The 26,989-nt window shown below is 59.8% G+C and overlaps 1 protein-coding gene and 2 long non-coding RNA genes across 4 annotated transcripts in view; 2 read left to right on the top strand and 1 right to left on the bottom strand.

Moving 5' to 3' along the window:
• Window positions 1–26,989, top strand: part of C3 (complement C3) — a 34,522-nt gene that overhangs the window by 1,175 nt on the left and 6,358 nt on the right. For both annotated transcript variants that reach the window (XM_062635985.1, XM_062635986.1), the window contains exons 2-31: window positions 2,719–2,911; window positions 4,271–4,430; window positions 6,596–6,666; window positions 6,740–6,834; window positions 6,914–6,996; window positions 7,074–7,164; window positions 8,956–9,058; window positions 9,178–9,298; window positions 10,077–10,192; window positions 11,014–11,160; window positions 11,970–12,182; window positions 15,345–15,539; window positions 16,523–16,684; window positions 16,771–16,900; window positions 17,049–17,120; window positions 17,886–18,086; window positions 19,840–19,951; window positions 20,173–20,258; window positions 21,406–21,545; window positions 21,645–21,857; window positions 22,414–22,480; window positions 22,797–22,883; window positions 22,962–23,165; window positions 23,397–23,472; window positions 23,544–23,703; window positions 23,844–23,939; window positions 24,059–24,209; window positions 24,958–25,121; window positions 25,868–26,026; window positions 26,831–26,981. In XM_062635985.1, coding sequence (XP_062491969.1) covers window positions 2,719–2,911; window positions 4,271–4,430; window positions 6,596–6,666; window positions 6,740–6,834; window positions 6,914–6,996; window positions 7,074–7,164; window positions 8,956–9,058; window positions 9,178–9,298; window positions 10,077–10,192; window positions 11,014–11,160; window positions 11,970–12,182; window positions 15,345–15,539; window positions 16,523–16,684; window positions 16,771–16,900; window positions 17,049–17,120; window positions 17,886–18,086; window positions 19,840–19,951; window positions 20,173–20,258; window positions 21,406–21,545; window positions 21,645–21,857; window positions 22,414–22,480; window positions 22,797–22,883; window positions 22,962–23,165; window positions 23,397–23,472; window positions 23,544–23,703; window positions 23,844–23,939; window positions 24,059–24,209; window positions 24,958–25,121; window positions 25,868–26,026; window positions 26,831–26,981 — 4,019 coding nt within the window. The remainder of the gene's footprint in view (window positions 1–2,718; window positions 2,912–4,270; window positions 4,431–6,595; window positions 6,667–6,739; window positions 6,835–6,913; window positions 6,997–7,073; window positions 7,165–8,955; window positions 9,059–9,177; window positions 9,299–10,076; window positions 10,193–11,013; window positions 11,161–11,969; window positions 12,183–15,344; window positions 15,540–16,522; window positions 16,685–16,770; window positions 16,901–17,048; window positions 17,121–17,885; window positions 18,087–19,839; window positions 19,952–20,172; window positions 20,259–21,405; window positions 21,546–21,644; window positions 21,858–22,413; window positions 22,481–22,796; window positions 22,884–22,961; window positions 23,166–23,396; window positions 23,473–23,543; window positions 23,704–23,843; window positions 23,940–24,058; window positions 24,210–24,957; window positions 25,122–25,867; window positions 26,027–26,830; window positions 26,982–26,989) is intronic.
• LOC134172661 (uncharacterized) lies at window positions 17,054–17,933 on the bottom strand. The gene is made up of 3 exons (XR_009967979.1): window positions 17,817–17,933; window positions 17,290–17,762; window positions 17,054–17,211 (listed from the first exon to the last, which is right to left on the bottom strand). It is a non-coding gene; the product is annotated as an uncharacterized LOC134172661 (long non-coding RNA).
• On the top strand, window positions 18,409–18,874 carry LOC134172660 (uncharacterized). The gene is made up of 3 exons (XR_009967978.1): window positions 18,409–18,473; window positions 18,595–18,627; window positions 18,716–18,874. It is a non-coding gene; the product is annotated as an uncharacterized LOC134172660 (long non-coding RNA).

Raw genomic sequence — 26,989 nt, 5'->3', positions numbered from 1 at the left:
TGGGACCCCCCTATGGACCACCCCATTGGAGCCCCACTTCTGGGACCCCCGCATGGGACACCCCCAGAGTCCCCCCCATATGCTCATGGGGCCCACCCCACATTAACCCCCCATATCCCCATTGACCCCAGAACTGGACCCCCCCCCCCATTGGGACCCCCCCCATCCAGAGACCCCCAGCCTACTGGGACCCCCCTGACCAGGTTCCCCCCTGCCATAGATGGGAGCCCCCTTTCCGGGGGGGGGGTGCTAGAGGGCAATGGGGGGCAATGGGTTGCAATGGGGGGGCAAGGGGGGGCAATGGGGGGGGTTGGGGTTGCTTTAGTCCTATGGGGCAGATTGGGGGTGAGTTCCCCCCCCCACCCCCCCATGGGACACCCCCAGGATCATCCGTGTGCCCAGGTCCTCAGGGTGCTGTGGGGACAGATTGGGGGTCCCTGGGTGCCACTGGGTCCCCTGGGTGCTATGGGGGGCTCTGGGTGCTGTGGGGTCCCCAGGATGCTCTGGGGCAAGACTGGGGGGGCTCTGGGTGCCATTGGGTCCCCAGGGTGCTATGGGGTCAGACCAGGGGGCTCTGGGTGCTATGGGGTCAGACCGGGGGGCTCTGGGTTATGTGGGATCTATGGGGGGCTCTGGGTGCTGTGGGGTCCCCAGGATGCTCTGGGGCAAGATTGGGGGGCGAGCTCTGGGTGCCATTGGGTCCCCAGGGTGCTATGGGGTCAGACCGGGGGGCTCTGGGTGCTGTGGGGTCAGACCAGGGGACTCTGGGTGCTATGGAGTCAGACTGGGGGTCCCTGGGGTTCCATTGGGTCCCAAGGGTGTTATGGGGGCAGACTGGGGGGCTCTGGGTGCTGTGGGGTCAGACCAGGGGACTCTGGGTGCTATGGGGGTCTAGGGGTGCTATGGAGTCAGACTGGGGGTCCCTGGGGTTCCATTGGGTCCCAAGGGTGTTATGGGGACAGACTGGGGGGCTCTGGGTGCTGTGGAGTCCCTGGGTCCTGTAGGGATAGACTGGGGGCTTTGGGTGCCATTGGGTCCCCAGGGGGCTATGGGGTCAGACTGGGGGGGCTCTGGGTGCTGTGGGGTCCCCAGGGCTCTATGGGGTCAGACTGGGGGTCCCTGGGGTGCCATTGGGTCCTGAGGGCTTTATGGGTACAGATTGGGTACTCCTGGTGCTATGGGGTCAGATGGGGGGTCCCTGGGTGCCATTGGTTCCTGAGGGCTCTATGGGTACAGATTGGGGTTCCCTGGGGTGCCATTGGGTCCCCAGGGCTCTATGGGGTCAGATTGGCTGTCCCTGGGTGCCATTGGGTGCCCAGGCTCTATGGGGTCAGATTGGGGGTCCCTGCGGTGCCATTGGGTGCCCAGGGCTCTATGGGGTCAGACTGGGGGTCCCTGGGGTGCCATCGGGTGCCCAGGGCTCTATGGGGTCAGATTGGGGGTCCCTGGGTGCCATTGGGTCCTGAGGGCTTTATGGGTACAGATTGGGTGCTCCTGGTGCTATGGGGTCAGATTGGGGTTCCCTGGGTGCCATTGGGTGCCCAGGGCTCTATGGGTACAGAGTGGGGGTCCCTGGGTGGTTCTCTGGGTTCTGTGAGGTCCCCAGGGCTCTATGGGGTCAGATGGGGGGTCCCTGGGGTGCCATTGGGTCCTGAGGGCTCTATGGGGTCAGATTGGGGTTCCCTGGGGTGCCATTGGGTGCCCAGGGCTCTATGGGGTCAGATGGGGGGTCCATGGTGTGCCATTGGGTCCTGAGGGCTCTATGGGTACAGATTGGGGTTCCCTGGGGTGCCATTGGGTGCCCAGGGCTCTATGGGGTCAGATGGGGGGTCCCTGGGTGCTGTGGGGTCAGGCTGGGGGTCCCTGGGTGCTGTGTGGTCAGATTGGGGGTGCTGTGGGTGCTGTGGGTCCTGAGGGCTCTATGGGGTCAGAATGGGGGTCCCTGGGGTGCCATTGGGTCCTGAGGGCTTTATTGGGTACAGATTGGGTGCTCCTGGTGCTATGGGGTCAGATTGGGGTTTCCTAGGGTGCCATTGGGTGCCCAGGGCTCTATGGGTACAGACTGGGGGTCCCTGGGTTGTTCTCTGGGTGCTGTGAGGTCCCCAGGGCTCTATGGGGACAGACTGGGGGTCCCTGGGGTGCCATTGGGTGCCCAGGGCTCTATGGGGTCAGAATGGGGGTCCCTGGGGTGCCATTGGGTCCTGAGGGCTTTATGGGTACAGATTGGGTGCTCCTGGTGCTATGGGGTCAGATTGGGGTTCCCTGAGTGCCATTGGGTGCCCAGGACTCTCTGGGGTCAGATTGGGTTTGCCTGGGTGCCATTGGGTGCCCAGAGCTCTATGCGGTCAGACTGGGGGTCCCTGGGGTGCTATTGGGTCCTGAGGGCTTTATGGGTACGGATTGGGTGCTCCTGGTGCTATGGGGTCAGATTGGGTTTCCCTGGGTGCCATTGGGTGCCCAGGGCTCTACGGGGTCAGATTGGGGGTCCCTGGGTTGCCATTGGGTTCTGAGGGCTTTATGGGTACAGATTGGGTGCTCCTGGTGCTATGGGGTCAGATTGGGGTTCCCTGGGTGCCATTGGGTGCCCAGGGCTCTATGGGGTCAGATTGGGGGTCCCTGGGTGCTATGGGGTCAGATTGGGGTTCCCTGGGTGCCATTGGGTGCCCAGGGCTCTATGGGGCGCTGTGACCCCCCCCGGTGGTGCCGGGTGCCCCGCAGGGTGACGATGGTGACGCCGGCGGTGCTGAGGCTGGAGGTGGAGGAGGGAGTGGTGCTGGAGGCCCCGGGCCTGTCCTCTGAGGTCGAGGCCACCATCCTGGTGCAGGACTTCCCCCACAAGCGCCACGTGCTCCATCAGACCCGGGTGAAGCTGAGCCCCAATGGGGGCATGATGGCCAACACCACCATCAAGGTGGGTCAGCAACCCCCTGGGGCACTGCTGCTCTTCCAGCCCCGAGCTCAACCCTATACGAGACAGTGGAGAATCTCCACGGGGTTATATAGGGCAGGGTGTTCACCATGGGGTCTTTGGGGATGGTTGGCCCTATGGGACAGAGACAGTGAGGGACTTGGTGATGGTCACCTCTAGATGACCTGCCCCAAGCTCAACACTATACAAGACAGTGGAGAATCTCCACGGGGTTATATAGGGCAGGATGGTCACTGTGGGGTCTTTGGGGATGGTTGGCCCTATGGGAGACGGACAGTGAGGGCCTTGGTGATGGTCACCTCTAGATGACCAGCCCCAAGCACAACCCTATACAAGACAGCGGAGAATCTCCACAGGGTTATATAGGGCAGGGTGGTCACCTTGGGGTCTTTGGGGATGGCTGGCCCTATGGGACAGGATCCACGAGGTCCCTCATGATGGTCACCTCTAGATGACCTGCCCCAAGCACAACCTTATATGAGACAGCGGAGAATCCCCACGGGGTTATATAGGGCAGGGTGGTCACCATGGGGTCTTTGGGGATGGTTGGCCCTATGGGACAGAGACAGGGAGGGCCTTGGTGATGGCCACCATGGGACGGTCACACTTGGGATGGTCACCTATGATGACCTACTCCAAGCACAACCTTATATGAGACAGTGGAGAATCCCCACGGGCTTATATAGGGCAGGGTGGTCACCGTGGGGTCTTTGGGGATGGTTGGCCCTATGGGACAGGATCCACGAGGTCCCTCATGATGGTCACCTCTAGATGACCTGCCCCAAGCACAACCTTATATGAGACAGCGGAGAATCCCCACGGGGCTATATAGGGCAGGGTGGTCACCGTGGGGCCTTTGGGGATGGTTGGTCCTATGGGAGAGGGACAGGGAGGGCCTTGGTGATGGTCACCTCTAGATGACCTGGCCCTAGCTCAACCCTATACGAGACAGCGGAGAATCTCCATGGGGTGATATAGGGCAGGGTGGTCACCATGGGGTCTTTGGGGATTGCTGGTCCTATGGTAGAGGGACAGTGAAGGCCTTGGTGATGGTCACCTCTAGATGACCAGCCCCAAGCACAACCTTATATGAGACAGTGGAGAATCTCCATGGGGTTATATGGGGCAGGTTATATGAGGCCTTTGGGGATGGTTGGCCCTATGGGACAGGGACAGCGATGTCCTTGGTGACGGTCACCATGGGGTGGTGACACTTGGGGAGGGTCACCTCTATCTCTCGGATGTTGAAGACCTTGGTCTCGATGAAGGCCTTGGCATCCTCAGCCCCCTTCCCTGTGCCTCGGTGCCCTTGCCCCACGGCGCCCCCCGATGTCCCCCCAGGTGTCGGCCAAGGCCCTGCCCCAGTCCACCGAGAAGCAGTTCGTGTCGGTGACGGCGCGGGTGGCCCAGGTCACCCTGGAGAAGGTGCTGGTGGTGGCACTGCAGAGCGGGCACATCTTCGTGCAGACCGACAAGCCCATCTACACCCCAGGCTCCACCGGTGGGTCCTGCCCCTGGGGGGCATGGCGTCGCCGCGGCCTCTTGGGTGCCGGTGGCTCCTTGGGGTCTTGGGGGCATCTTGGGGTGTTGGGTTCCTTCCATGGCAACCCTTGGCGTCTTGGGGGCATCTTGGGGTGTTGGGTTCCTTCCATGGCATCTCTTGGGGTCTTGGGGGAGTCTTGGGGTGTTGGGTTCCTTCCATGGCACCTCTTGGGGTCTTGGGGTGTTGGGTTCCTTCCATGGCACCTCTTGGGGTCTTGGGGTGTTGGGTTCCTTCCATGGCACCTCTTGGGGTCTTGGGGGCATCTTGGGGTGTTGGGTTCCTTCCATGGCACCTCTTGGGGTCTTGAGGGCATATTGGGGTGTTGGGTTCCTTCCATGGCACCTCTTGGGGTCTTGGGGGCGTCTTGGGGTGTTGGGTTCCTTCCATGGCACCTCTTGGGGTGTTAGTGGTGTCTTGGGGTGTTGGGTTCCTTCCATGGCACCTCTTTGGGTCTTGGTGGCATCTTGGGGCCTTGGTAGCATCTTAGGGTGTTGGGTTCTCTCTCTGGGGTGCTATTGTGACCTTGGGGTGCTTGGTTCCCATCATAGCACATTGGGGTGTTGGTGGCGTCTTGGGATGTTGGGTTCCCTCCATGGCACCTCTTGGGGTCTTGCTGGTATCTTGGGGTGTTGGGTCCGCTCCATGGCACCTCTTGGGGTCTTGGGGGCATCTTGTGGTGTTGGGTTCCTTCCATGGCACCTCTTGGGGTGTTGGTGGTGTCTTGGGGTGTTGGGTTCCTTCCATGGAAACCCTTGGGGACTTGGGGGCATCTTGGGATGTTGGGTTCCTTCCGTGGCACCTCTTGGGGTCTTGGTGGCATCTTGGGGTCTTGGTAGCATCTTAGGGTGTTGGGTTCTCTCTCTGGGGTGCTATTGTGACCTTGGGGTGCTTGGTTCCCATCATAGCACACTGGGGGGTTGGTGGCGTTTGGGGGGTTGGGTTCCCTCCATGGCACCTCTTGGGGTCTTGCTGGTATCTTGGTGTGTTGGGTTTCTTCCATGGCACCTCTTGGGGTCTTGGGGGCGTCTTGGGATGTTGGGTTCCTTCCATGGCACCTCTTGGGGTCTTGGGGGCATCTTGGGGTCTTGGTAGCATCTTAGGGTGTTGGGTTCTCTCTCTGGGGTGCTATTGTGACCTTGGGGTGCTTGATTCCCATCATAGCACATTAGGGTGTTGGTGGCGTCTTGGGGTGTTGGGTTCCCTCCATAGCACCTCTTGGGGTCTTGGTGGTATCTTGGGGTGTTGGGTTCCCTCCATAGCACCTCTTGGGGTCTTGGTGGTATCTTGGGGTGTTGGGTTCCCTTCATGGCACCTCTTGGGGTCTTGGTGGCACCTGGGGCTGTTGGGTCCCCTCCATGGCACATTGGGGTACTGGTGGCATCTTGAGGTGTCAGGCCCCTCCATTGTACCTCTTCAGGTCTTGGTGGCATCTTGGGGTGTTGGGTTCTTTCCATGGCACCTCTTTGGGTCTTGGTGGCATCTTGGGGTGTTGGGTCCCCTCCATGGGTCCATGGGGTGCTGGTGTGACCTTGGGGTGTTGGGTCACCTCCATAGCACATTGGGGCTTTGGTGGCATCTTGGGGTGTTGGGTTCCTTCCATGGGTCCATGGGGTGCTGGTGTGACCTTGGGGTGTTGGGTCACCTCCATAGCACATTGGGGTGTTGGTGGCATCTTGGGGTGTTGGGTTCCCTCTATGGCATCTCTTGGGGTCTTGGTGGCATCTTGGAGTGTTGGGTCCCCTCCATGGCACATTGGGGTGCTGGTGGCATCTTGTGGTGTTGGGCTCCTTCCATGGGGGCCATGGGGTGCTGGTGTGACCTTAGGGTGCTGGGTCACCTCCGTAGCACATTGGGGTGTTGGTGGCACCTTGGGGTGTTGGGTTCCTTCCATGGCACTTCTTGGGGTCTTGGTGGCATCTTGAGGTCTTGGTGGCATCTTGGGGTGTTGGGTTCCCTCTATGGGGTCCATGGGGTGTTGGTGTGACCTTGGGCTGTTGGATCCCCTCCATGACACCCCTTGGGGTCCTGGTGGCACCCTGGGGTGCTGTTGCCCCCTTGCCATGGTCCATGCCCCATTTCTGGATGTCCTCACACCACTCCTGTCCTCCCGCGTCCCCTCCCAGTGCTCTGTCGCCTCTTCGCTCTGGACCACCTCATGCAACCAGTGTCCAAGACGGTGATCATGGAGGTCAAGGTGGGTCACAGGGACACGGGACGGGGCCACAGGGACATGGGGACACTGATGCCACCCTCCCCATGTCCTTCAGACCCCCGACAACATCATCATCAGGCAAGTGCCCGTGTCCTCGCCCATGAAGACCGGCATCTTCTCCCTCAACCACAACCTGCCTGAGGTGGTCAGGTCGGTGCCACCTCCAAGGGTGACCCGGGGACATCCATGGCCATGGGCTTGTCCCCTCAACCCTGTCCCCCTCTTGCAGCTTGGGGACATGGACAATAATGGCCAAATTCGAAGACTCCCCAGAGCAGGTCTTCAGCAGCCAGTTTGAGGTCAAGGAGTACGGTAAGGGGTCCTCAAGGGGGGCGGGGGGTCCCTTCTTCTGCATCGCTGGTGCATTGGGTGTCCCGTCCCCCCCATAGTGCTGCCGAGCTTCGAGGTGGTGCTGGAGCCAGAGAAGAGGTTCCTCTACATTGACCAGAAGGAGGACTTCCGCGTGTCCATCACAGCCAGGTGGGATGGAGACCCCAAATCTGCTCAGTTTAGGGGTCAGAACCACTCATGGGTGATGGGGTCACCATGGAGGTGACAAAGTCCCCAAGGATGGGCCAAAGGTGACAGGTTTGAGGTGATGGGGATGTGGGGAAATAAGGTGATGGGGAAAGAGGGTAGTGGTGATGGAGGACATGGGTTGATGGGGACACAGGGTGATGGAGGACATGGGTTGATGGGGACACAGGGTGGCGGTGATGGAGGACATGGGATGACGGGGACAGAGGGTGGTGGTGATGGAGGACATGGGATGATGGGGACACAGGGTGGTGGTGATGGAGGACATGGGATGATGGGGATACAGGGTGATGGAGGACATGGGATGATGGGGACAGAGGGTGGTGGTGATGGAGGACATGGGATGATGGGGACAGAGTGTGGTGGTGATGGAGGACATCGGATGATGGGGACAGAGGGTGATGGAGGACATGGGATGATGGGGACAGAGGGTGATGGAGGACATGGGTTGATGGGAACAGAGGGTGGTGGTGATGGAGGACATGGGATGATGGGGACAGAGGGTGGTGGTGATGGAGGACATGGGATGATGGGGACAGAGGGTGATGGTGATGGAGGACATGGGATGATGGGGACACAGGGTGGTGGAGGACATGGGATGATGGGGACAGAGGGTGGTGGTGATGGGATGGTGGGGACAGAGGGTGATGGAGGACATGGGTTGATGGGGACAGAGGGTGGTGGTGATGGAGGACATGGGATGGTGGGGACAGAGGGTGATGGAGGACATGGGATGATGGGGACAGAGGGTGGTGGTGATGGAGGACATGGGATGATGGGGGCACAGGGTGGTGGTGATGGAGGACATGGGATGATGGGGACAGAGGGTGATGGAGGACATGGGATGATGGGGACAGAGGGTGGTGGTGATGGAGGACATGGGATGATGGGGATACAGGGTGATGGAGGACATGGGATGATGGGGACAGAGGGTGGTGGTGATGGAGGACATGGGATGATGGGGACAGAGGGTGATGGAGGACATGGGATGATGGGGACAGAGGGTGATGGAGGACATGGGTTGATGGGGACAGAGGGTGGTGGTGATGGAGGACATGGGATGGTGGGGACAGAGGGTGGTGGTGATGGAGGACATGGGAGGTGGGGACAGAGGGTGATGGAGGACATGGGATGATGGGGACAGGATGGAGGACATGGGATGATGGGGGCACAGGGTGGTGGTGATGGAGGACATGGGATGATGGGGACAGAGGGTGATGGAGGACATGGTGATGGGGACAGGGGTGGTGGTGATGGAGGACATGGGATGATGGGGATACAGGGTGATGGAGGACATGGGATGATGGGGACAGAGGGTGGTGGTGATGGAGGACATGGGATGATGGGGACAGAGGGTGATGGAGGACATGGGATGATGGGGACAGAGGGTGGTGGTGATGGAGGACATGGGATGATGGGGACAGAGGGTGATGGTGATGGAGGACATGGGATGATGGGGACACAGGGTGGTGGAGGACATGGGATGATGGGGACAGAGGGTGATGGAGGACATGGGATGATGGGGACAGAGGGTGATGGAGGACATGGGATGATGGGGACACAGGGTGATGGAGGACATGGGATGATGGGGACACAGGGTGATGGTGATGGAGGTGGCAGGAGAACACAGCTGCATGAAGACATGGGGCAATGGGTGACAGGGTGGCACATGGGGACGCAAGGCGGATGCTATGGGGACAGGGGTTGATGATGACAGTGGTGGCTTGTCCATAGGTACCTCTATGGGAAGCGTGTGCAGGGCTCAGCCTTTGTCCTCTTTGGTGTCATGGTGGACGACGAGAAGAAGAGCATCCCCCAATCCCTGCGCCGCGTCCAGGTGACCCCATCCTTGTCCCTGTCCCCTTGTCCCTGCTCCAGAGCCCTGCTGGACTCCGTCTTCTCCATCCCCATCCCCATCTCCATGGTTGTCCCTGTGCCACCATCTCCATGCTGCAGGTGATGGATGGGGATGGAGAAGCCGTGTTGTCCATGGCCACCCTGTGGGAGAGGTTCCCCAACCCTGCGGAGCTGGTGGGACATTCCCTCTACGTGTCCGTCACCGTGCTCACAGAGTCAGGTCTGCAGCGAGGGGCTGGTGGGGACAGGGGACGGGGCAGGGGATGGGGGCAGTGAGGATGGGGAGATGTGGGGATGGGGAGATGTGGGGATGGGGATGGTGAGGATGGGAGATGTGGGGATGGGGATGCTGAGGATGGGAGATGTGGGGATGGGGATGGTGAGGATGGGAGATGTGGGGATGGGGATGGTGAGGATGGGAGATGTGGGGATGGGGATGGTGAGGATGGGAGATGTGGGGATGGGGATGGTAAGGATGGGAGGTATGGGGATGGGGATGGTGAGGATGGGAGATGTGGGGATGGGGATGGGGAGGATGGGAGATGTGGGGATGGGGATGGTGAGGATGGGAGGTATGGGGATGGGGATGGTGAGGATGGGAGATGTGGGGATGGGGATGGGGAGGATGGGAGATGTGGGGATGGGGAAGGTGAGGATGGGAGATGTGGGGATGGTGAGCATGGGGAGATGTGGGGATGGGGATGGTGAGGATGGGAGATGTGGGGATGGGGATGCTGAGGATGGGAGATGTGGGGATGGGGATGGGGAGGATGGGGAGATGTGGGGACTGAGGATGGGGAGATGGGATGGTGATGGTGAGGGTGGGGAGAGGTGGGGATGGGGACTGAGGATGGGAGATGTGGGGATGGGGACGGTGAGGATGGGGAGATGTGGGGATGGGAATGGTGAGGATGGGAGATGTGGGGATGGGGAGATGTGGAGATGGGGAGAGGTGGGGATGGGGACAATGGGGACGGTCCCTTCCCCTGGTCCTGCAGGCAGTGACATGGTGGAGGCCCAGCGCAGTGGAATCCGCATCGTGACGTCCCCCTACACCATCCACTTCACCCGCACCCCAAAGTACTTCAAGCCAGGGATGCCCTTTGACCTGACGGTAACAGCATCTGGGGACAGCGGTGGCATTGGTCCAGGACCCCCATGGTACCAGGGTCCCCCACATTGGGATGGGGACAGCGGTGGCATTGGTCCAGTAGCCCCATTGTACCAGGGTCTCCAACCTTAGAATGGGGACAGCGGTGTCATTGGTCCAGGACCCCCATGGTACCAGGGTCCCCCACATTGGGATGGGGACAGTGGTGGCATTGGTCCAGTACCCCCATGGATGGTACCAGGGTCCCCAAAATTGGGATGGGGACAGCGGTGTCATTGGTCCAGGACCCCCATGGTACCAGGGTCCCCCACACTGGGATGGGGACAGTGGTGGCATTGGTCCAGGACCCCCATGAATGGTACCAGGGTCCCCAAAATTGGGATGGGGACAGCGGTGTCATTGGTCCAGGACCCCCATGGTACCAGGGTCCCCAATATTGGGATGGGGACAGCAGTGGCATTGGTCCAGGACCCCCATGGTACCAGGGTCCCCCACATTGGGATGGGGACAGTGGTGGCATTGGTCCAGGACCCCCATGAATGGTACCAGGGTCCCCAAAATTGGGATGGGGACAGCGGTGTCATTGGTCCAGGACCCCCATGGTACCAGGGTCCCCCACATTGGGATGGGGACAGCGGTGGCATCGGTCCAGTATCCCCATGGTACCAGGGTCCCCCACATCAAGACCATGCCCCGCCATGACCCCACCACAGTGGGGGACCAGGGCCTGTTCCCAATTACATCACGGTGTCACTGTCCCTGTGTCACCCTGCTGGCACCCGGTGACGGGTCCCTCCTGGTGATGTCCCTGTGTCCTCCTGCAGGTCTACGTCACCAACCCGGACGCGTCCCCAGCTGCCCGTGTCACCGTCAAGGCTGATGGCTTCCAAGGTGTGGTGTCCACCCAGCGCGATGGCACGGCCAAGCTGGTCCTCAACATGCCGACCAACAAGGACACCGTCCCCATCACTGTGAGTGGGGAGAGGAACCAGGGTGGCCTTGGAAGTGGTGCATGGAGGGAGATGGTGCTGGCGTGGATGAGATGTCCAAGGTGACCAAGGACCGTGGTCACCATTGACTAAGAGCCGGGGTAACAGGAAGGGGACCAGGACATCCATGGAGGTGGACCACCATGGCCACCATTGACCAAGGAGCATGGTGGCTGCTGTCAGGGGGACAATGGTGGCCAACACCATTGGGTTGACCAAGACGTTGAGGGTCAAGGGATGTCCATTGTCATGGAGATTGGCAAAGATGTCCGTAGTGGGCTGCAGCCAGGGTCAGTCTGGTTGAACACTGCTGGGGATGGAGCATCCAAACCTCCATTCAACTCATCCCAATGTCCCAGCATCCTTCTTCCTTATCTCCAAGCTGGTGCAATTGGGACCCATCACCCCTTGTCCCATCCCTGAGGAAGGCCCCTCCATGTCCTCCTTATGTTGAGGACACCAGAGCTGGGTGCAGCACCCAAGTGGGGTCTCACCAAGCAGAGCAGAGGGGCAGGATCCCCTCCTTGGACCTTCACCCACTCTGTGGTTGCCTGGGTCCTGTTGAGCACCTTGAACACCCCCAAGTCCTTCTCAGGCTCCTCAATCCAGTCCGTGCCTCCCTTGGGATCATCCCAACCCATGCACAAGGACCTTGCCCTTGGCCCCATTGATCTCCATGAGGTTCCCACCTCTCCAGATCCCTCTGGATCCCATCCCACCCCTCCAGCTCGGTGCCACCACATCCATGCTGGGATCTCCTCCCAGGGCCACCCCTCTCCGTGTCCCTGCAGGTGCGGACGGCGGAGCCGGAGCTCCCTGGGCCCCGCCAGGCCTCGCGGCAGATGGTGGCCGAAGCCTACCGGAGCCAAGGAGCATCCGGGAACTTCCTGCACTTGGCCGTGGGGGCCACGGAGCTGCAGCTCGGGGAGAACCTGGCCGTCAACTTCCACCTCAAGACCAACAACAACAACGTCCGGGACTCCGTGCCCTACTTCACCTACTTGGTGAGCAACGGCCACCGACACAACACCGGTGTGCCAGTGCCACCGACCCAAGTGTCCCGGTGCCACCAACCCAAGTGTCCCAGTGCCACCAACCCAAGTGTCCCAGTGCCACCAACCAAAGTGTCCCAGTGCCACCAACTCAACCCCAGTGTTCTGGTGCCACCAACCCAAGTGTCCCAGTGCCACCGACACACCATTGGTGTGCCAGTGCCACCAACCCCAGTGTCCCGGCACCACCGAACCAACACCGGTGTGCCAGTGCCACCGACCCAAGTGTCCCAGTGCCACCAACCCCAGTGTCCCAGTGCTACCAACCCAAGTGTCCCAGTGCCACCACCCCAACACCGGTGTGCCAGTGCCACCGACCCAAGTGTCCCAGTGCCACCAACCCCAGTGTCCCAGTGCTACCAACCCAAGTGTCCCGGAGCCACCAACCCAACCCCAGTGTCCCGGTGCCACCAACCCCAGTGTCCCAGTGCCACCAACCCAACCCAAGTGTCCCAGTGCCACCAACCCAAATGTCCCAGTGCCACCAACCCAAATGTCCCAGTGCCACCAACCCCAGTGTCCCAGTGCCACCAACCCAACCCAAGTGTCCCAGTGCCACCAACCCAACCCCAGTGTCCTGGTGCCACCAACCCAAGTGTCCCAGTGCCACCAACCCAAATGTCCCAGTGCCACCAACCCAACCCCAGTGTCCCAGGGCCACTGACCCAACCCCAGTGTCCTGGTGCCACCAAGCCCAGTGTCCCAGTGCCACCAACCCCAGTGTCCTGGAGCCACCAAGCCAACCCCGGTGTCCCAGTACCACCAACCCCAGTGTCCTGGTGCCACCAACCCAACCCCAGTGTCCTGGTGCCACCAACCCAAGTGTCCCAGTGCCACCAACCCAAGTGTCCCAGTGCCATCAACTGAGCCCCAGTGTCCCAGTGCCACCAACCCAAGTGTCCCAGTGCTACCAACCCAACCCCGGTGTCCCAGTGCCACCAACCCAAGTGTCCCAGTGCCACCAACCCAACCCCAGTGTCCCAGGGCCACCGACCCAACCCCAGTGTCCTGGTGCCACCAACCCCAGTGTCCCAGTGCCACCAACCCAAGTGTCCCGGAGCCACCAACCCAACCCCAGTGTCCCGGAGACACCAACCCAACCCAAGTGTCCCAGTGCCACCAACCCAACCCAAGTGTCCCGGTGCCACCAACCCAACACTGGTGTCCCGGTGCCACCAACCCAACACTGGTGTCCCAGTGCCACCAACCCAAGTGTCCCAGTGCCACCAACCCCAGTGTCCCGGAGCCACCAACCCAACCCCAGTGTCCCAGTGCCACCAACCCAACCCCAGTGTCCTGGTGCCACCAACCCAAGTGTCCCAGTGCCACCAACCCAAATGTCCCAGTGCCACCAACCCAACCCCAGTGTCCCAGGGCCACCGACCCAACCCCAGTGTCCTGGTGCCACCAAGCCCAGTGTCCCAGTGCCACCAACCCCAGTGTCGCGGAGCCACCAAGCCAACCCCGGTGTCCCAGTACCACCAACCCCAGTGTCCTGGTGCCACCAACCCAAACCCGGTGACCCAGTGTCGCCAACCCAACCCCAGTGTCCCAGTGCCACCAACCCAACCCAAGTGTCCCAGTGCCACCAACCCCAGTGTCCCGGTGCCACCAACCCAACACTGGTGTCCCGGTGCCACCAACCCAACACTGGTGTCCCAGTGCCACCAACCCAAGTGTCCCAGTGCCACCAACCCCAGTGTCCCGGAGCCACCAAGCCAACCCTGGTGTCCCAGTGCCACCAACCCAAGTGTCCCAGTGCCACCAACCCAAGTGTCCCAGTGCCACCAACCCCAGTGTCCCGTAGCCACCAACCCAACCCCAGTGTCCCGGTGCCACCAACCCCAGTGTCCCGGAGCCACCAACCCAACCCCAGTGTCCCGGTGCCACCAACCCAACACTGGTGTCCCAGTGCCACCAACCCAAGTGTCCCAGTGCCACCAACCCCAGTGTCCCGGAGCCACCAACCCAACCCCAGTGTCCCAGTGCCACCAACCCAACCCCAGTGTCCTGGTGCCACCAACCCAAGTGTCCCAGTGCCACCAACCCAAATGTCCCAGTGCCACCAACCCAACCCAAGTGTCCCAGTGCCACCAACCCAACCCCAGTGTCCCAGTGCCACCAACCCAACACTGGTGTCCCAGTGCCACCAACCCCAGTGTCCCAGTGCCACCAACACCAGCGTCCCAGTGCCACCAACCCCAGTGTCCCGGTGCCACCAACCCAACCCCAGTGTCCCAGTGCCACCAACCCAACCCAAGTGTCCTGGTGCCACCAACCCAAGTGTCCCAGGGCCACCAACCCCAGCGTCCCAGTGCCACCACCCCAACACTGGTGTGCCAGTGCCACCAACCCAAGTGTCCCAGTGCCACTGACCCAAGTGTCCCGGTGCCACCAACCCAACACTGGTGTCCCAGTGCCACCAACCCCAGTGTCCCGGAGCCATCAACCCAACCCCAGTGTCCCAGTGCCACCAACCCAACCCCAGTGTCCTGGTGCCACCAACCCAAGTGTCCCAGTGCCACCAACCCCAGCGTCCCAGTGCCACCACCCCAACACTGGTGTGCCAGTGCCACCAACCCAAGTGTCCCAGTGCCACCGACCCAAGTGTCCTGGTGCCACCAACCCAACACTGGTGTCCCGGCGCCACCAACCCAACCCCAGCGTCCCAGTGCCACCAACCCCAGTGTCCCGGAGCCACCAACCCAACCCCAGTGTCCCAGTGCCACCAACCCAACCCCAGTGTCCTGGTGCCACCAACCCAAGTGTCCCAGTGCCACCAACCCCAGCGTCCCAGTGCCACCACCCCAACACCGGTGTGCCAGTGCCACCAACCCAAGTGTCCCAGTGCCACCGACCCAAGTGTCCCGGTGCCACCAACCCAACACTGGTGTCCCAGTGCCACCAACCCCAGTGTCCCGTAGCCACCAACCCAACCCCAGTGTCCCAGTGCCACCAACCCAACCCAAGTGTCCCAGTGCCACCAACCCCAGTGTCCCGGAGCCACCAACCCAACCCCAGTGTCCCGGAGCCACCAACCCAACCCCAGTGTCCCAGTGCCACCAACCCCAGTGTCCCGGAGCCACCAAACCAACCTTCCCTTGGCCACCACAGATCATGAGCAAGGGCCACATTGTCCACGTGGGGCGCCAACGGCACGAGGCCGGCCAGAGCCTGGTGACCATGTCCCTGCCGGTGACCTCCGAGCTCCTGCCGTCCTTCCGCATCGTGGCCTATTACCACGTGCTGCCGGACGAGATCGTGGCCGACTCCATCTGGGTCGATGTCAAGGACACTTGCATGGGCACCGTGAGTGTCCCCAGTGCCCTCAGGGGTCTTTGGTTGGGACTTGGAGGAGCCTTGAGGTGGTTCTTGAAGGGCTCGGGTGGTTCAGGATGGGGTTTAGGTGGTCCTTGATAGGGGTTGGATGAACCACGGGGAGGACTGGGTTGCCCTTGAGGGGTTTGGGTGGTCCATGATGGGAATTGGGTGGTCCTTGAGGGGTTTGGGTGGTCCTGGAGAGGTTTGGGTGGTCCTGGAGGGGCTTGGGTGGTCTTTGAGGGGTTTGGGTGGTCCATGAGGGGAGCTGGGTGGTCCTTGAGGGGCTTGGATGGTTCATGATGGGGTTTAGGTGGTTTGTGATGAGGATTGGATGATCCATGGTGAGGATTGGGTGGTCCTTGAGGGGTTTGAGTGGTCTTTGAGGGGCTTGGATTGTCCATGATGGGGCCTGGTTGGTCCACGATGGGACTTGAGTGGTCCATGATGCGGCTGGGGTGGTCCTTGAGGGACTTGGTTGGTCTATGATGAGGTTTAGGTGGTCTGTGATGAGGTTTAGGTGGTCTGTGATGAGGTTTAGGTGGTCTCTGAAGGGGCTTGGGTGGTCCTTGAGGGGTTGGATGGTTCATGACGGGACTTAGGTGGTCCTTGAGGGCCTTGGGTAGTCTATGATGAGGATTAGGTTGTCCATGATGGGTTTGGATGGTCCATGATGGGACTTAGGTGGTCCTTGAGAAGCTTGGGTGGTCCATGATAGGGATTGGGTGGTCCATGAGGGCAATTGGGTATCACTGAGGTCGCTTGGATGGTCCACGTGAGCACTTCATGGTGGGTTTTGGTTGCCCCATTGATGCTCCAGCTCCTCCACGGTGCAATCTCCAACCATCACCTGGAGGACTCCATCACCCCATTGCCTTGGAGTTACCCCCATGGGCACCTCCCGGAGGTGCCATCAAGTGGGTTTTGGGGCACCCCATGGCCATGACCCTCCCCAAGCCCCACGTCCTCTGCAGCTGGTGGTGAAGGGAGCGACGGAAGCTGACAACCGGGTGCATGAACCGGGGACACCCATGAGGCTCCGCATCGAGGGCGACCACAACGCGTACGTGGGCCTGGTGGCCGTGGACAAGGGCGTCTTCGTCCTCAGCAAGAAGAACAAACTCACCCAGTCCAAGGTGGGGGCCCAGGTCGCCATCCCCATTGTGCGTCCCCCACCCCACGATGGGCTTTGGAGGTCAGGGGTGTCCTCTGGTGGCCACAGGTTTGGGACACGGTGGAGAAGAGCGACATCGGCTGCACGCCGGGCAGCGGGAGGGACAACGTGGGGGTCTTCGCCGATGCTGGTCTCAGCTTGGTCACCAACGTGAAGATCTCGACGCCACAGCGAGGGGGTAGGGATGGGACAACCTTGGGGGTGACCCCTTGGGTGGGGGGGGGTGTATCCAAAGGAGGGGTGCCGTGAACCAACAGCTTTGGGGTGTGACAACGGAGGTCCAGGGTTGGGGACGGGGTCCTGAGCTGTGTCTCCTCTGTCCCCAGAGGTGAAGTGTCCCCAACCTGCACAACGCAAGCGCCGCTCCATGCAGCTCATTGAGTACAAGGGCACCAAGGGTAGGTGGCACTGGGAGCATCCCATGGCCCCAGGGGGCACCAGGGCCCATGTCCCAGTCAATACCAGTGTTCCATGGCTATCCCATGGCACCTATCCCAGTACCAGTGTCCCATGTCCATCCCATGGTACCTATCCCAACACCAGTGTCCCATGTCCATCCCATAGCACCTATCCCAGTACCAGTGTCCCATGTCCATCCCATGGCACCTATCCCAGTACCAGTGTCCCATGTCCTTGAAGGACATCACAATGTCCCTGGAAATAACACAACATCCCATGCCCCATGGAACACCAGCTTCCCATATCCCAAAGGACACCATCGTGTCCCATGGCCCTGATGACCCCACAGCATCCCACATCCCAAAGGACACCTTTGCACCCCATGGCCTTGGTGACCCCACAGCATCCCACATCCCAAAGGACACCCCTGTGTCCCATGTCCCTGGTGACCCCACAACATCCCACATCCCAAAGGACACCCCTGTGTCCCATGGCCCTGGTGACCCCACAGCATCCCACATCCCAAAGGACACCAATGTGTCCCATGTCCCTGGTGACCCCACAGCATCCCACATCCCAAAGGACACCAATGTGTCCCATGTCCCTGGTGACCCCACAGCACCCCACATCCCAAAGGACACCTTTGCACCCCATGGCCCTGGTGACCCCACAGCATCCCACATCCCAAAGGACACCACCGCGCCCCACGGCCCTGGTGATGGGCTCTGGGGCTGGGTACCAGCTGGGTCCCTTGGTGCCTGCAGCGGCCGAGTACAAGGACAAGGCCCTGCGCAAGTGCTGTGAGGACGGGATGAAGGAGAACCCCATGGAGCACAGCTGCGAGCATCGCTCCACCTACATCCAGGACGGGGACGCTTGTGTCCAGGCCTTCCTCGACTGCTGCACCCACATCAGGACCATCCGCAACCAGAAGCAGCGCCTGCTCCAGCTCCAGCTGGCCCGAAGCAAGTGATGGGACATGGAGGGATTCAGGGGGGTGGGGGGGGGGGTGGGGGGTGGGGGGGGAGCTTCAGTGATGCTTGGGGGATGCTTGGGTGAACCTCCGGTGATGCTTGTGCCACCCTTGGGTGATGCTTGTGTGATGCTCAAGTGATGCTTGTGCCTCCATTGGGTGATGCTCAAATGGTGCTCGGGTGATGCTCAGGTGATGCTTGTGCCACCCTTGGGTGATGCTCAAATGGTGCTTGGGTGATGCTCAGGTGATGCTGGTGCCACCCTTAGGTGATGCTCAAGTGATGCTCAAGTGATGCTTGTGTCATCCTTCAGTGATGCTCAAATGATGCTTGTGCCACCCTTGGGTGATGCTTGGGTGATGCTTTTGCCACCCTTGGGTGATGCTTGGGTGATGCTCAGGTGATGCTTGTGCCACGCTCAAGTGATGCTTGTGCCACCATTGGGTGATGCTTGGATGATGCTTGGATGATGCTTGTGCCACCCTTGGGTGATGCTTAGGTGATGCTTGTGTCACCATTGGGTGATGCTTGGGTGATGCTCAAATGGTGCTTGTGCCATGCTGAAGTGATGCTTGGGTGATGCTTGGGTGATGTTCAAATGATGCTTGGGTGAACCTCAGGTGATGCTTGTGCCACCCTTGGGTGATGCTTGGGTGAACCTCAAGTGATGCTTGTGCCTCCATTGGGTGATACTTGGGTGATGCTCAGGTGATGCTTGTGCCACCCTTGGGTGATGCTTGGGTGATGCTCAGGTGATGCTTGTGCCACCCTTGGGTGATGCTTGTTTGATGCTTGTGCCACCATTGTGTGATGCTTGGGTGATGCTTGGATGATGCTTGTGCCACCCTTGGGTGATGCTTAGGTGATGCTTGTGTCACCATTGGGTGATGCTTGGGTGATGCTCAAATGGTGCTTGTGCCATGCTGAAGTGATGCTTGGGTGATGCTTGGGTGATGTTCAAATGATGCTTGGGTGAACCTCAGGTGATGCTTGTGCCACCCTTGGGTGATGCTTGGGTGAACCTCAAGTGATGCTTGTGCCTCCATTGGGTGATACTTGGGTGATGCTCAGGTGATGCTTGTGCCACCCTTGGGTGATGCTTGGGTGAACCTCAAGTGATGCTTGTGCCTCCATTGGGTGATACTTGGGTGATGCTCAGGTGATGCTTGTGCCACCCTTGGGTGATGCTTGGGTGATGCTCAGGTGATGCTTGTGCCTCCACTGGGTGATGCTTGGGTGATGCTCAAATGATGCTTGTGCCACCCTTGGGTAATGCTTGGGTGAACCTCAAGTGATGCTTGTGCCACCCTTGGGTGATGCTTGGGTGAACCTCAAGTGATGCTTGTGCCACCCTTGGGTGATGCTTGGGTGAACCTCAAGTGATGCTTGTGCCACCCTTGGGTGATGCTTGGGTGAACCTCAAGTGATGCTTGTGCCACCCTTGGGTGATGCTTAGGTGAACCTCAAATGATGCTTGGGTGAACCTCAAATGATGCTTGTGCCTCCATTGGGTGATGGCTGGGTGATGCTTGGGTGAACCTCAAGTGATGCTTGTGCCACCCTTGGGTGATGCTTGGGTGAACCTCAAATGATGCTTGTGCCTCCATTGGGTGATGCTTGGCTGATGCCCACCCATCTCTTGGCCATCACTTGGCTGGTGCTTGGCTGATGCTGGGGTGAACGTGGCTTTGCCCAGGGCGCGGGGTCCTGAGGGTACGGTCCAGAGGCCCCGTGTCCCCCCCAGGCGAGGTGGACGATGGCTTCCTGGCCGATGAGGACATCACCTCCCGGAGCCTCTTCCCCGAGAGCTGGTTGTGGCAGGAGGAGCCGCTGACGGAGCAGCCCAATGAGCTGGGGTGAGTCCCGGCCCCATGGTCCATGTGGGGCCATAACACCAGGACCCCCCCCCAGAGCCCCCACAGAGGCTGCTTCTGACCCCATGGTGCTGCCTTGGTCCAGCTCAGGGCCCATCTCCAACCCCTGGTCCAGCTTTGGGACCAGCTTGGTGGCCCCTTCCACCTCCTTAGCTTGCCTTGGGGAGCGTTATGACCCCCTTGGCCATTCCCATCCTCTGCAGGATCTCCACAAAGACTCTCCCTGTCTACCTGAAGGACTCCATCACCACATGGGAGGTCCTGGCTGTCAGCATCTCCAAGAACAAGGGTACGTGATGGAGGATTCCCTGGGGAGCTAAGGAATATCCCAGTCCTCAGGGATGGTTCCTAGGTCTTGAAGGGACCCCTGAAGCCTGGTGGGCTTCCTTGGGGTTTGAGGGATGTCCAAGACCTTAAGAAGGTGCCCCTGACCTTGGGGGCATCCATCAAAGCTTGGGGGCATTCCCTGGGACTTGAGGGATCTTCTAAGTCTTAGAAGGACTCCATTGGACTTGAAGGATCTCCTAAGCCTTGGGAGGACTCAATGGGACTTGAGGAATCTCCTAAGCCTTGGGAGGACTCCACGAGACTTGGGAGGCCTCAATGGGACTTGAAGGGTCTCCTAAGCTTTGGGAGGACTCCATGGGCATTGGGAGGACTCCATGGGATTTGAGGAATCTCCATGGACCTTGGGAGGACTCCATTGGACTTGAAGGGACTCCTAAGCTTTGGGAGGACTCCATGGGCACAGGGAGGACTCCATTGGACTTGAAGGATTTCCTAAGCCTTGGGAGGACTCTGTGGGACTTGAGGGATCTCCTAAGTCTTGGAAGGACTCCACTGGACTTCAAGGATCGGAGGACTCCATGGGTATTGGGAGGACTCAATGGGTCTTGAAGGATCCCCTAAGCCTTGGGAGGACTCCATTGGACTTGAAGGATCTCCTAAGCCTTGGAATGACTCCATTGGACTTGAAGGATCCCCTAAGTCTTGGAAGGACTCCATGGGCTTTGGGAGGACTCAATGGGACTTGAAGGATCCCCTAAGCCTTGGGAGGACTCCATTGGACTTGAAGGATCTTCTAAGCCTTGGAATGACTCCATTGGACTTGAAGGATCCCCTAAGCCTTGGGAGGACTCCATTGGACTTGAAGGATCCCCTAAGCCTTGGGAGGACTCCATGGGCATTGGGAGGACTCAATGGGACTTGAAGGAGCTCCTAAGTCTTGGGAGGACTTCATTAGACTTGAAGGATCCCCTAAGCCTTGGAAGGACTCCATGGGCTTTGGGAGGACCCCATTGGACTTGAAGGATCTCCTAAGCCTTGGGAGGACTCCATGGGCCTTGGGAGGACTCAATGGGACCTGAAGGAGCTCCTAACCCTTAGCGATGCTCCTGAGCCCCCCACAAGCCTGACCCAATGCGCTCACCCCCTAGGGCTGTGCGTGGCCGACCCCTATGAGATCACGGTGATGAAGGAGTTCTTCATGGACCTGCGCCTGCCCTACTCGGTGGTGAGGAACGAGCAGGTGGAGATCCGCGCCATCCTCTACAACTATTGGACACACAAGATCACGGTAGGAAAAGGAGACCCAAGCCGTGGGGACCACGGGGCGGGGTGGGGGGTGTCCATGGTCACCTCAACCCCATTGAGCACCATCTCCTGGGGCCCATAGGTGCGCGTGGAGCTGATGTACAACCCAGCGCTGTGCAGCGCCTCCACCACCAAGCAGCGCTACCAGCAGGTCCTCAGCCTGGAGCCCCAGTCCTCATGGGCTGTGCCCTTCGTCATCGTGCCCTTGGAGCTGGGGCTCCATGAGGTCGAGGTGAAGGCGGCCGTGCAGGGCCGCTTCGTGGCCGATGGTGTCAAGAAGAAGCTCAAAGTGGTGGTGAGTGGCCTCCCCATGGTGCTGTCACCGTCACTGAGATGCTCCCAGCACAGAGCCCTGTGTCCCCATGGGGCTGGTACCCAGGGATAAAGGATGCTGCCCACCAAGGATGCTCAAGTGGGGCTTTTCTAGTTTGGAGCATGAGATAAGGCTGCTGGTTTCTACTGGGGCAACAGGGAGAGGTTGGGAAGAAGGACCCAAACCCAACCCAACCTTGAGCATTGGGATCTCCTGGAGATGGGAAAGGGGGACCCAAACCCAACCCAACCTTTAGCATTGGGCTCTTCTGGAGATGGGAAAAGGGGACCCAAACCCAACCCAGCCTTTAGCATTGGGATCTCCTGGAGATGGGAAAGGGGGACCCAACCCCAACCTTGAGCATTGGAATCTCTTGGACATGGGAAAGGGGAACCTAAACCCAACTTTTAGCATTGGAATCTCCTGGAGATGACAAAGAGGGACCCAAACCCAACCCAACCTTTAGCATTGGGATCTCCTGGAGATGGGAAAGGGGGACCCAAACTCAACCTTTAGCACTGGACTCTCACCTCTGCAGCCCGAAGGGATGAGAGTGGAGAAGACAGTGAAGATAATCGAGCTGGACCCGAAGAAGAAGGGAGTCGGTGAGTCCCCCATCTGGTCTTGGGGATGTCTCAGCCCCACAGGGATGTTCCACTGAGGGAAAGGTCTGGGGCATCTATGGGGCAAAAGAAGTCCTACTGTGGGGATAAGGGAGGTCCTACTATGGGTCTGTGGGGCCAAGGGACATCCTACTTGGAGCTGAGGCATCTCAATGAAGAAGGGACATCCTGATGTGGCTCTGTAGCATCTTGAGCACCAAGGGACATCCTGCTGCAGATGTGGGGCAGGGCTGGCTCAACCTTATGGTGTGGGGAGGGGACATGATTTGGGGTCACCCATCTCCATCCTGCCCCACAGATGGGGTGCAGGAGGAAAGGGTGAAGGCTGCCAACCTCTCCGACATCGTTCCCAACACCGAGTCGGAGACCAAAGTCAGCATCCAAGGTGAGCCCAAGGGAAGGGGCACGTGTGGGGCCAAGGGCTTGGGATCCTCCTGGCTTCACATCTCCCCTTCTTGTCCAGGCAACCCCGTGTCCATCATGGTGGAGAAAGCCCTGGATGGGGAGAAGCTGAAGCATCTCATCGTGACACCCTCGGGCTGTGGGGAGCAGAACATGATCGGGATGACCCCTACTGTCATTGCCACCCATTACTTGGACAGCACATTGCAATGGGAGAGCCTCGGCGTCGACCGCCGTGCTGATGCCATCAACTTGATCAAGAAGGGTAAGAGCATCCCCCAAAGGATGGGGGGGGGGAGCATTTCCTGGGTTCCTCTCTTGGGGTGCCAAATGTCCCCATCACCCAAGGTGCTGAAGGAGCTTTGAAGGAGCTCTTGGGTGCAAGCAGGTTGGGGATCTCTTATTGGAAGGCCTGGAATGGGCTCCAGGAATGGGTTGGGGGCCTGAAGCTTGGCTGGGTGCTCCTTGAGGTGCCCAACCACCACCTCCTCCCCAGGTTACACCCAACAGCTCGCGTTCCGGAAGCCTGACAACTCCTATGCGGCCTTCAAGAATCGTCCATCGAGCACTTGGTGAGGTCCTGCGGCCACCGTGGGTCTGGGTGACAGGGTTGGATGTGGCGCTGAGGTTCTCCTGTCCCCAGGTTGACTGCCTACGTGGCCAAAGTCTTTGCCATGGCCATCAAGCTGGTAGACATCGAGCATGAGGTGGTCTGTGGTGCGGTGAAGTGGCTCATCCTGAACAGGCAGAAACCAGACGGGATCTTCCAAGAAGATGCTCCTGTCATCCATAAGGAGATGGTGGTATGGGGGGGAGGATACGAGCCCTGTTGGCTGATGGAACAGGAAGGATGATGTTGGGTGATGGGGATGAGGATTCGGCGGCCAGAGCTTGGCGTGGAAGACCACGATGCTGAGGTCTTCCTCCTCCATCTCTCACACAGGGAGGTTACCAGGGCGCTGAGCCCGAGGTGTCACTCACAGCCTTTGTCCTCATCGCATTGGAAGAGGCCCGGGACATCTGCAAGGGCCGCGTCAACGTGAGTGAGCCCATATGGAGATGGAGAGGGGACGCAACAAGGGACAAGCGCCTCAAGACGAGGGGCTCAGCCTTCATGGCAGCCACCCGAGAATCCAAACTTGCCTCCTTTCTGCCCAGAGCTTGGATAAAGGCATCTCCAAAGCTGCTGAATACCTGGCCCGGAGGTACCAGTCGTTGTCCCGGCCCTACACGGTGGCCCTGAGCTCCTACGCCTTGGCCTTGACAGGGAAGCTCAAGAGCGAGAAGGTTCTCATGAAGTTCTCCAAAGGTGATGTCCGATTGGATGGAGGGGGAATTATGGGTTAGCAGGGAGCTGTGGTCAATGGCTCGATGGCCAAGTGGAGATTGAGGGGTCGGTGCTGGGCTCAGCATCGCTGTTGGGGACATGGGCAAGGTTGTGGTGGCACTGAGCTGGAGGGGTGGGATGGGATCCAGAGGGACCTGGAGAGGTGGGAACCTCATGGAGATCAATGGGACCAAGGGCAAGGTCCTTGCGCAGGGGTTGGGATGATCCCAAGGGAGGCACGGACTGGATGGAGGAGCCTGAGAAGGCCTTGGGGGTGTTGGGTGAGGAGATGCTCAACAGGACCCAGGCAACCATAGAGTGGGTGCAGGTCCAAGGAGGGGATCCTGCCCCTCTGCTCTGCTTGGTGAGATCCCACTTGGGTGCTGCACCCAGCTCTGGTGTCCTCGGCATAAGGAGGACATGGAGGGACCTTCCTCATGGATGAGACAAGGGGTGATGGGTTCCAACAGAAACAGGGGAAGTTGGGGTTGGAGATGAAGGAATTCTTCACTATGAGGGTAGTGGGACACTGGGATGGGTTGAACGGAGAAGGTTTGGAGGAACCATCCCTATTCAAGGCCAGGTTGGACAGGGCTGGGAGCATCCTGCCCTAGTGGAAGATGATTGGACCTGGATGAGCTTTAAGCTCCCTTCCAGCCCAACCCATCCCCTTCTATGGTGTGGGGAGTACCCATCCTTAGAGGGTGCTGAGGGACCGATGTCACCCCAGAGGGCAACCGGTGGGAGGAGCGCAACGCCTTCACCTACAACATTGAGGGCACCTCCTATGCTCTGTTGGCCCTGCTGAGGATGGAGAAGCCGGAGCTGACGGGGCCGGTGGCGCGGTGGCTGGCCCAGCAGAACTACTTTGGAGGTGGCTACGGATCCACCCAGGTGGGCTACGGACCCCCCTGGCACCCATGGGTGCTGCACTGGCACCCGCTGCCATGGGGATGGGGGCATGGAGAGAGGGTTTGAGTGCTGAGGGGGTCACCAATGGCCACGGGGATTCCAGGGACTTGGAATGTGTCATGGGGGACACATCTGGTGCTATGGGATTCGAAAGGCATTGAGGGGTGACTCGGGGCTTGGGGGCCACCTTATGGCCCTTGGGATCCCCCATGTCCTTGGGGAACGCTTCTGGTCCTATGGGAACCTAAAGGCATTGGGGTGCCACTTAGGTCTTGGGGGTCACCATATGGTCCGTGGGATCCCCCTGTCCTTGGGGAACACTTTTGATCCTATGGGGCCCTAAAGGCATTGGGAGAACTCCTGGGGCTTGGGGGTCACCTCAGGGCCCTTGGGGAATACCCCTGCTGCTATGGGACCCTAAAGGCATTGGGTGTGTTCTTAGGGCTTAGGGGGTCAGCTCAGGGCTCTTGGGACCCCCTATATCCTCGAGGAACACCCTTGTTCCTATGGGATCTCAAGTGCTTTAGAAACCCCATGAGCCCTGTCCCTGGGGCCACCTCCAGCCCCTGTAGACCCTCATGGTCTCATCCTGTCCTGGAGGTTCCCCCTGCCCCATAACACCTCCAAGGGCACGTTCCAAGTGCTTGGGGGTCACCCTGAGCTCAGGGCCACCACAGGGATGCTCCAGGCGATGTCCCCAAGCCCTGGTGACACCGGTGTCCCTGCAGGCCACCATACTGGTGTTCCAAGCCTTGGCCCAGTACCAGGTGGCATCACCCCGGGAGCTCAACCTGGACCTGGACGTGTCGGTGCTGCTGCCCCGGCGCGCCAACGCCATCACCTACCGCATCGAGAACAGCAACGCGCTGGTGGCTCGCTCCGCAGAGGTACCGGGGGGGCCACGGGGGTGGCCATGGGGTGGCCCTGTCCCCTCTGTGTCGCTTCATGTCCCCTCTCTATGGCCTATGGGGACGTTCCAAGGCTTGGGATGTCCCTGCCATGTGTCTCCATGTCCCCTTGTCTTGATGGTGCCTGGAATGGCCCTTGTCCCCTCCATGTCCTCCAATGTCCATCCCTCCATCGCATCATGCAACGCTCTTGTCCTCTCCATGTCCTTCAATGTCCATCCCTCCATCGCATCATGCAACGCTCTTGTCCCCTCCATGTCCTCCAATGTCCATCCCTCCATCACATCATGCAACGCTCTTGTCCCCTCCATGTCCTCCAATGTCCATCCCTCCATCGCATCATGCAATGCTGTTGTCCTCTCCATGTCCTTCAACGTCCATCCCTCCATCACATCATGCAACGTTGTTGTCCTCTCCATGTCCTCCAACGTCCATCCCTCCACCACATCATGCAACGCTCTTGTCCTCTCCATGTCCTCCAATGTCCATCCCTCCATCACATCATGCAACGCTGTTGTCCTCTCCATGTCCTCCGATGTCCATCCCTCCATCACATCATGCAACGCTCTTGTCCTCTCCATGTCCTTCAATGCCCATCCCTCGATCACATCATGCAACGTTGTTGTCCTCTCCATGTCCTCCAATGTCCATCCCTCCACCGCATCATGCAATCCCTCCGCCGCGTCATGCAACACTGTTGTCCCCTCCATGTTCTTCAATGTCCCATCCCTCCATGTCCCTCCCAGTGTCCCTGCCCCATCTCAATGGCCCCTCTCCCCATAGACCAAGTTTAATGAGGACTTCACAGTGAAGGCTGAAGGCACGGGCAAGGGGACCATGACCGTGGTGACCATCTACAACGCCATCGTCCCCGAGAAGGACAACAAGTGTGACAGCTTTGACCTGCGGGTGCAAGTGGAGGACGTGAAGATGGGTGAGTCC

This window comes from Pezoporus occidentalis, unplaced genomic scaffold, assembly GCF_034315485.1.
Source record: "Pezoporus occidentalis ecotype Australia unplaced genomic scaffold, CSIRO_AGI_Poc_V1 ctg460, whole genome shotgun sequence".
Taxonomy (NCBI): domain Eukaryota; kingdom Metazoa; phylum Chordata; class Aves; order Psittaciformes; family Psittacidae; genus Pezoporus; species Pezoporus occidentalis.
This window is presented reverse-complemented; position numbering and strand designations above follow the sequence as displayed.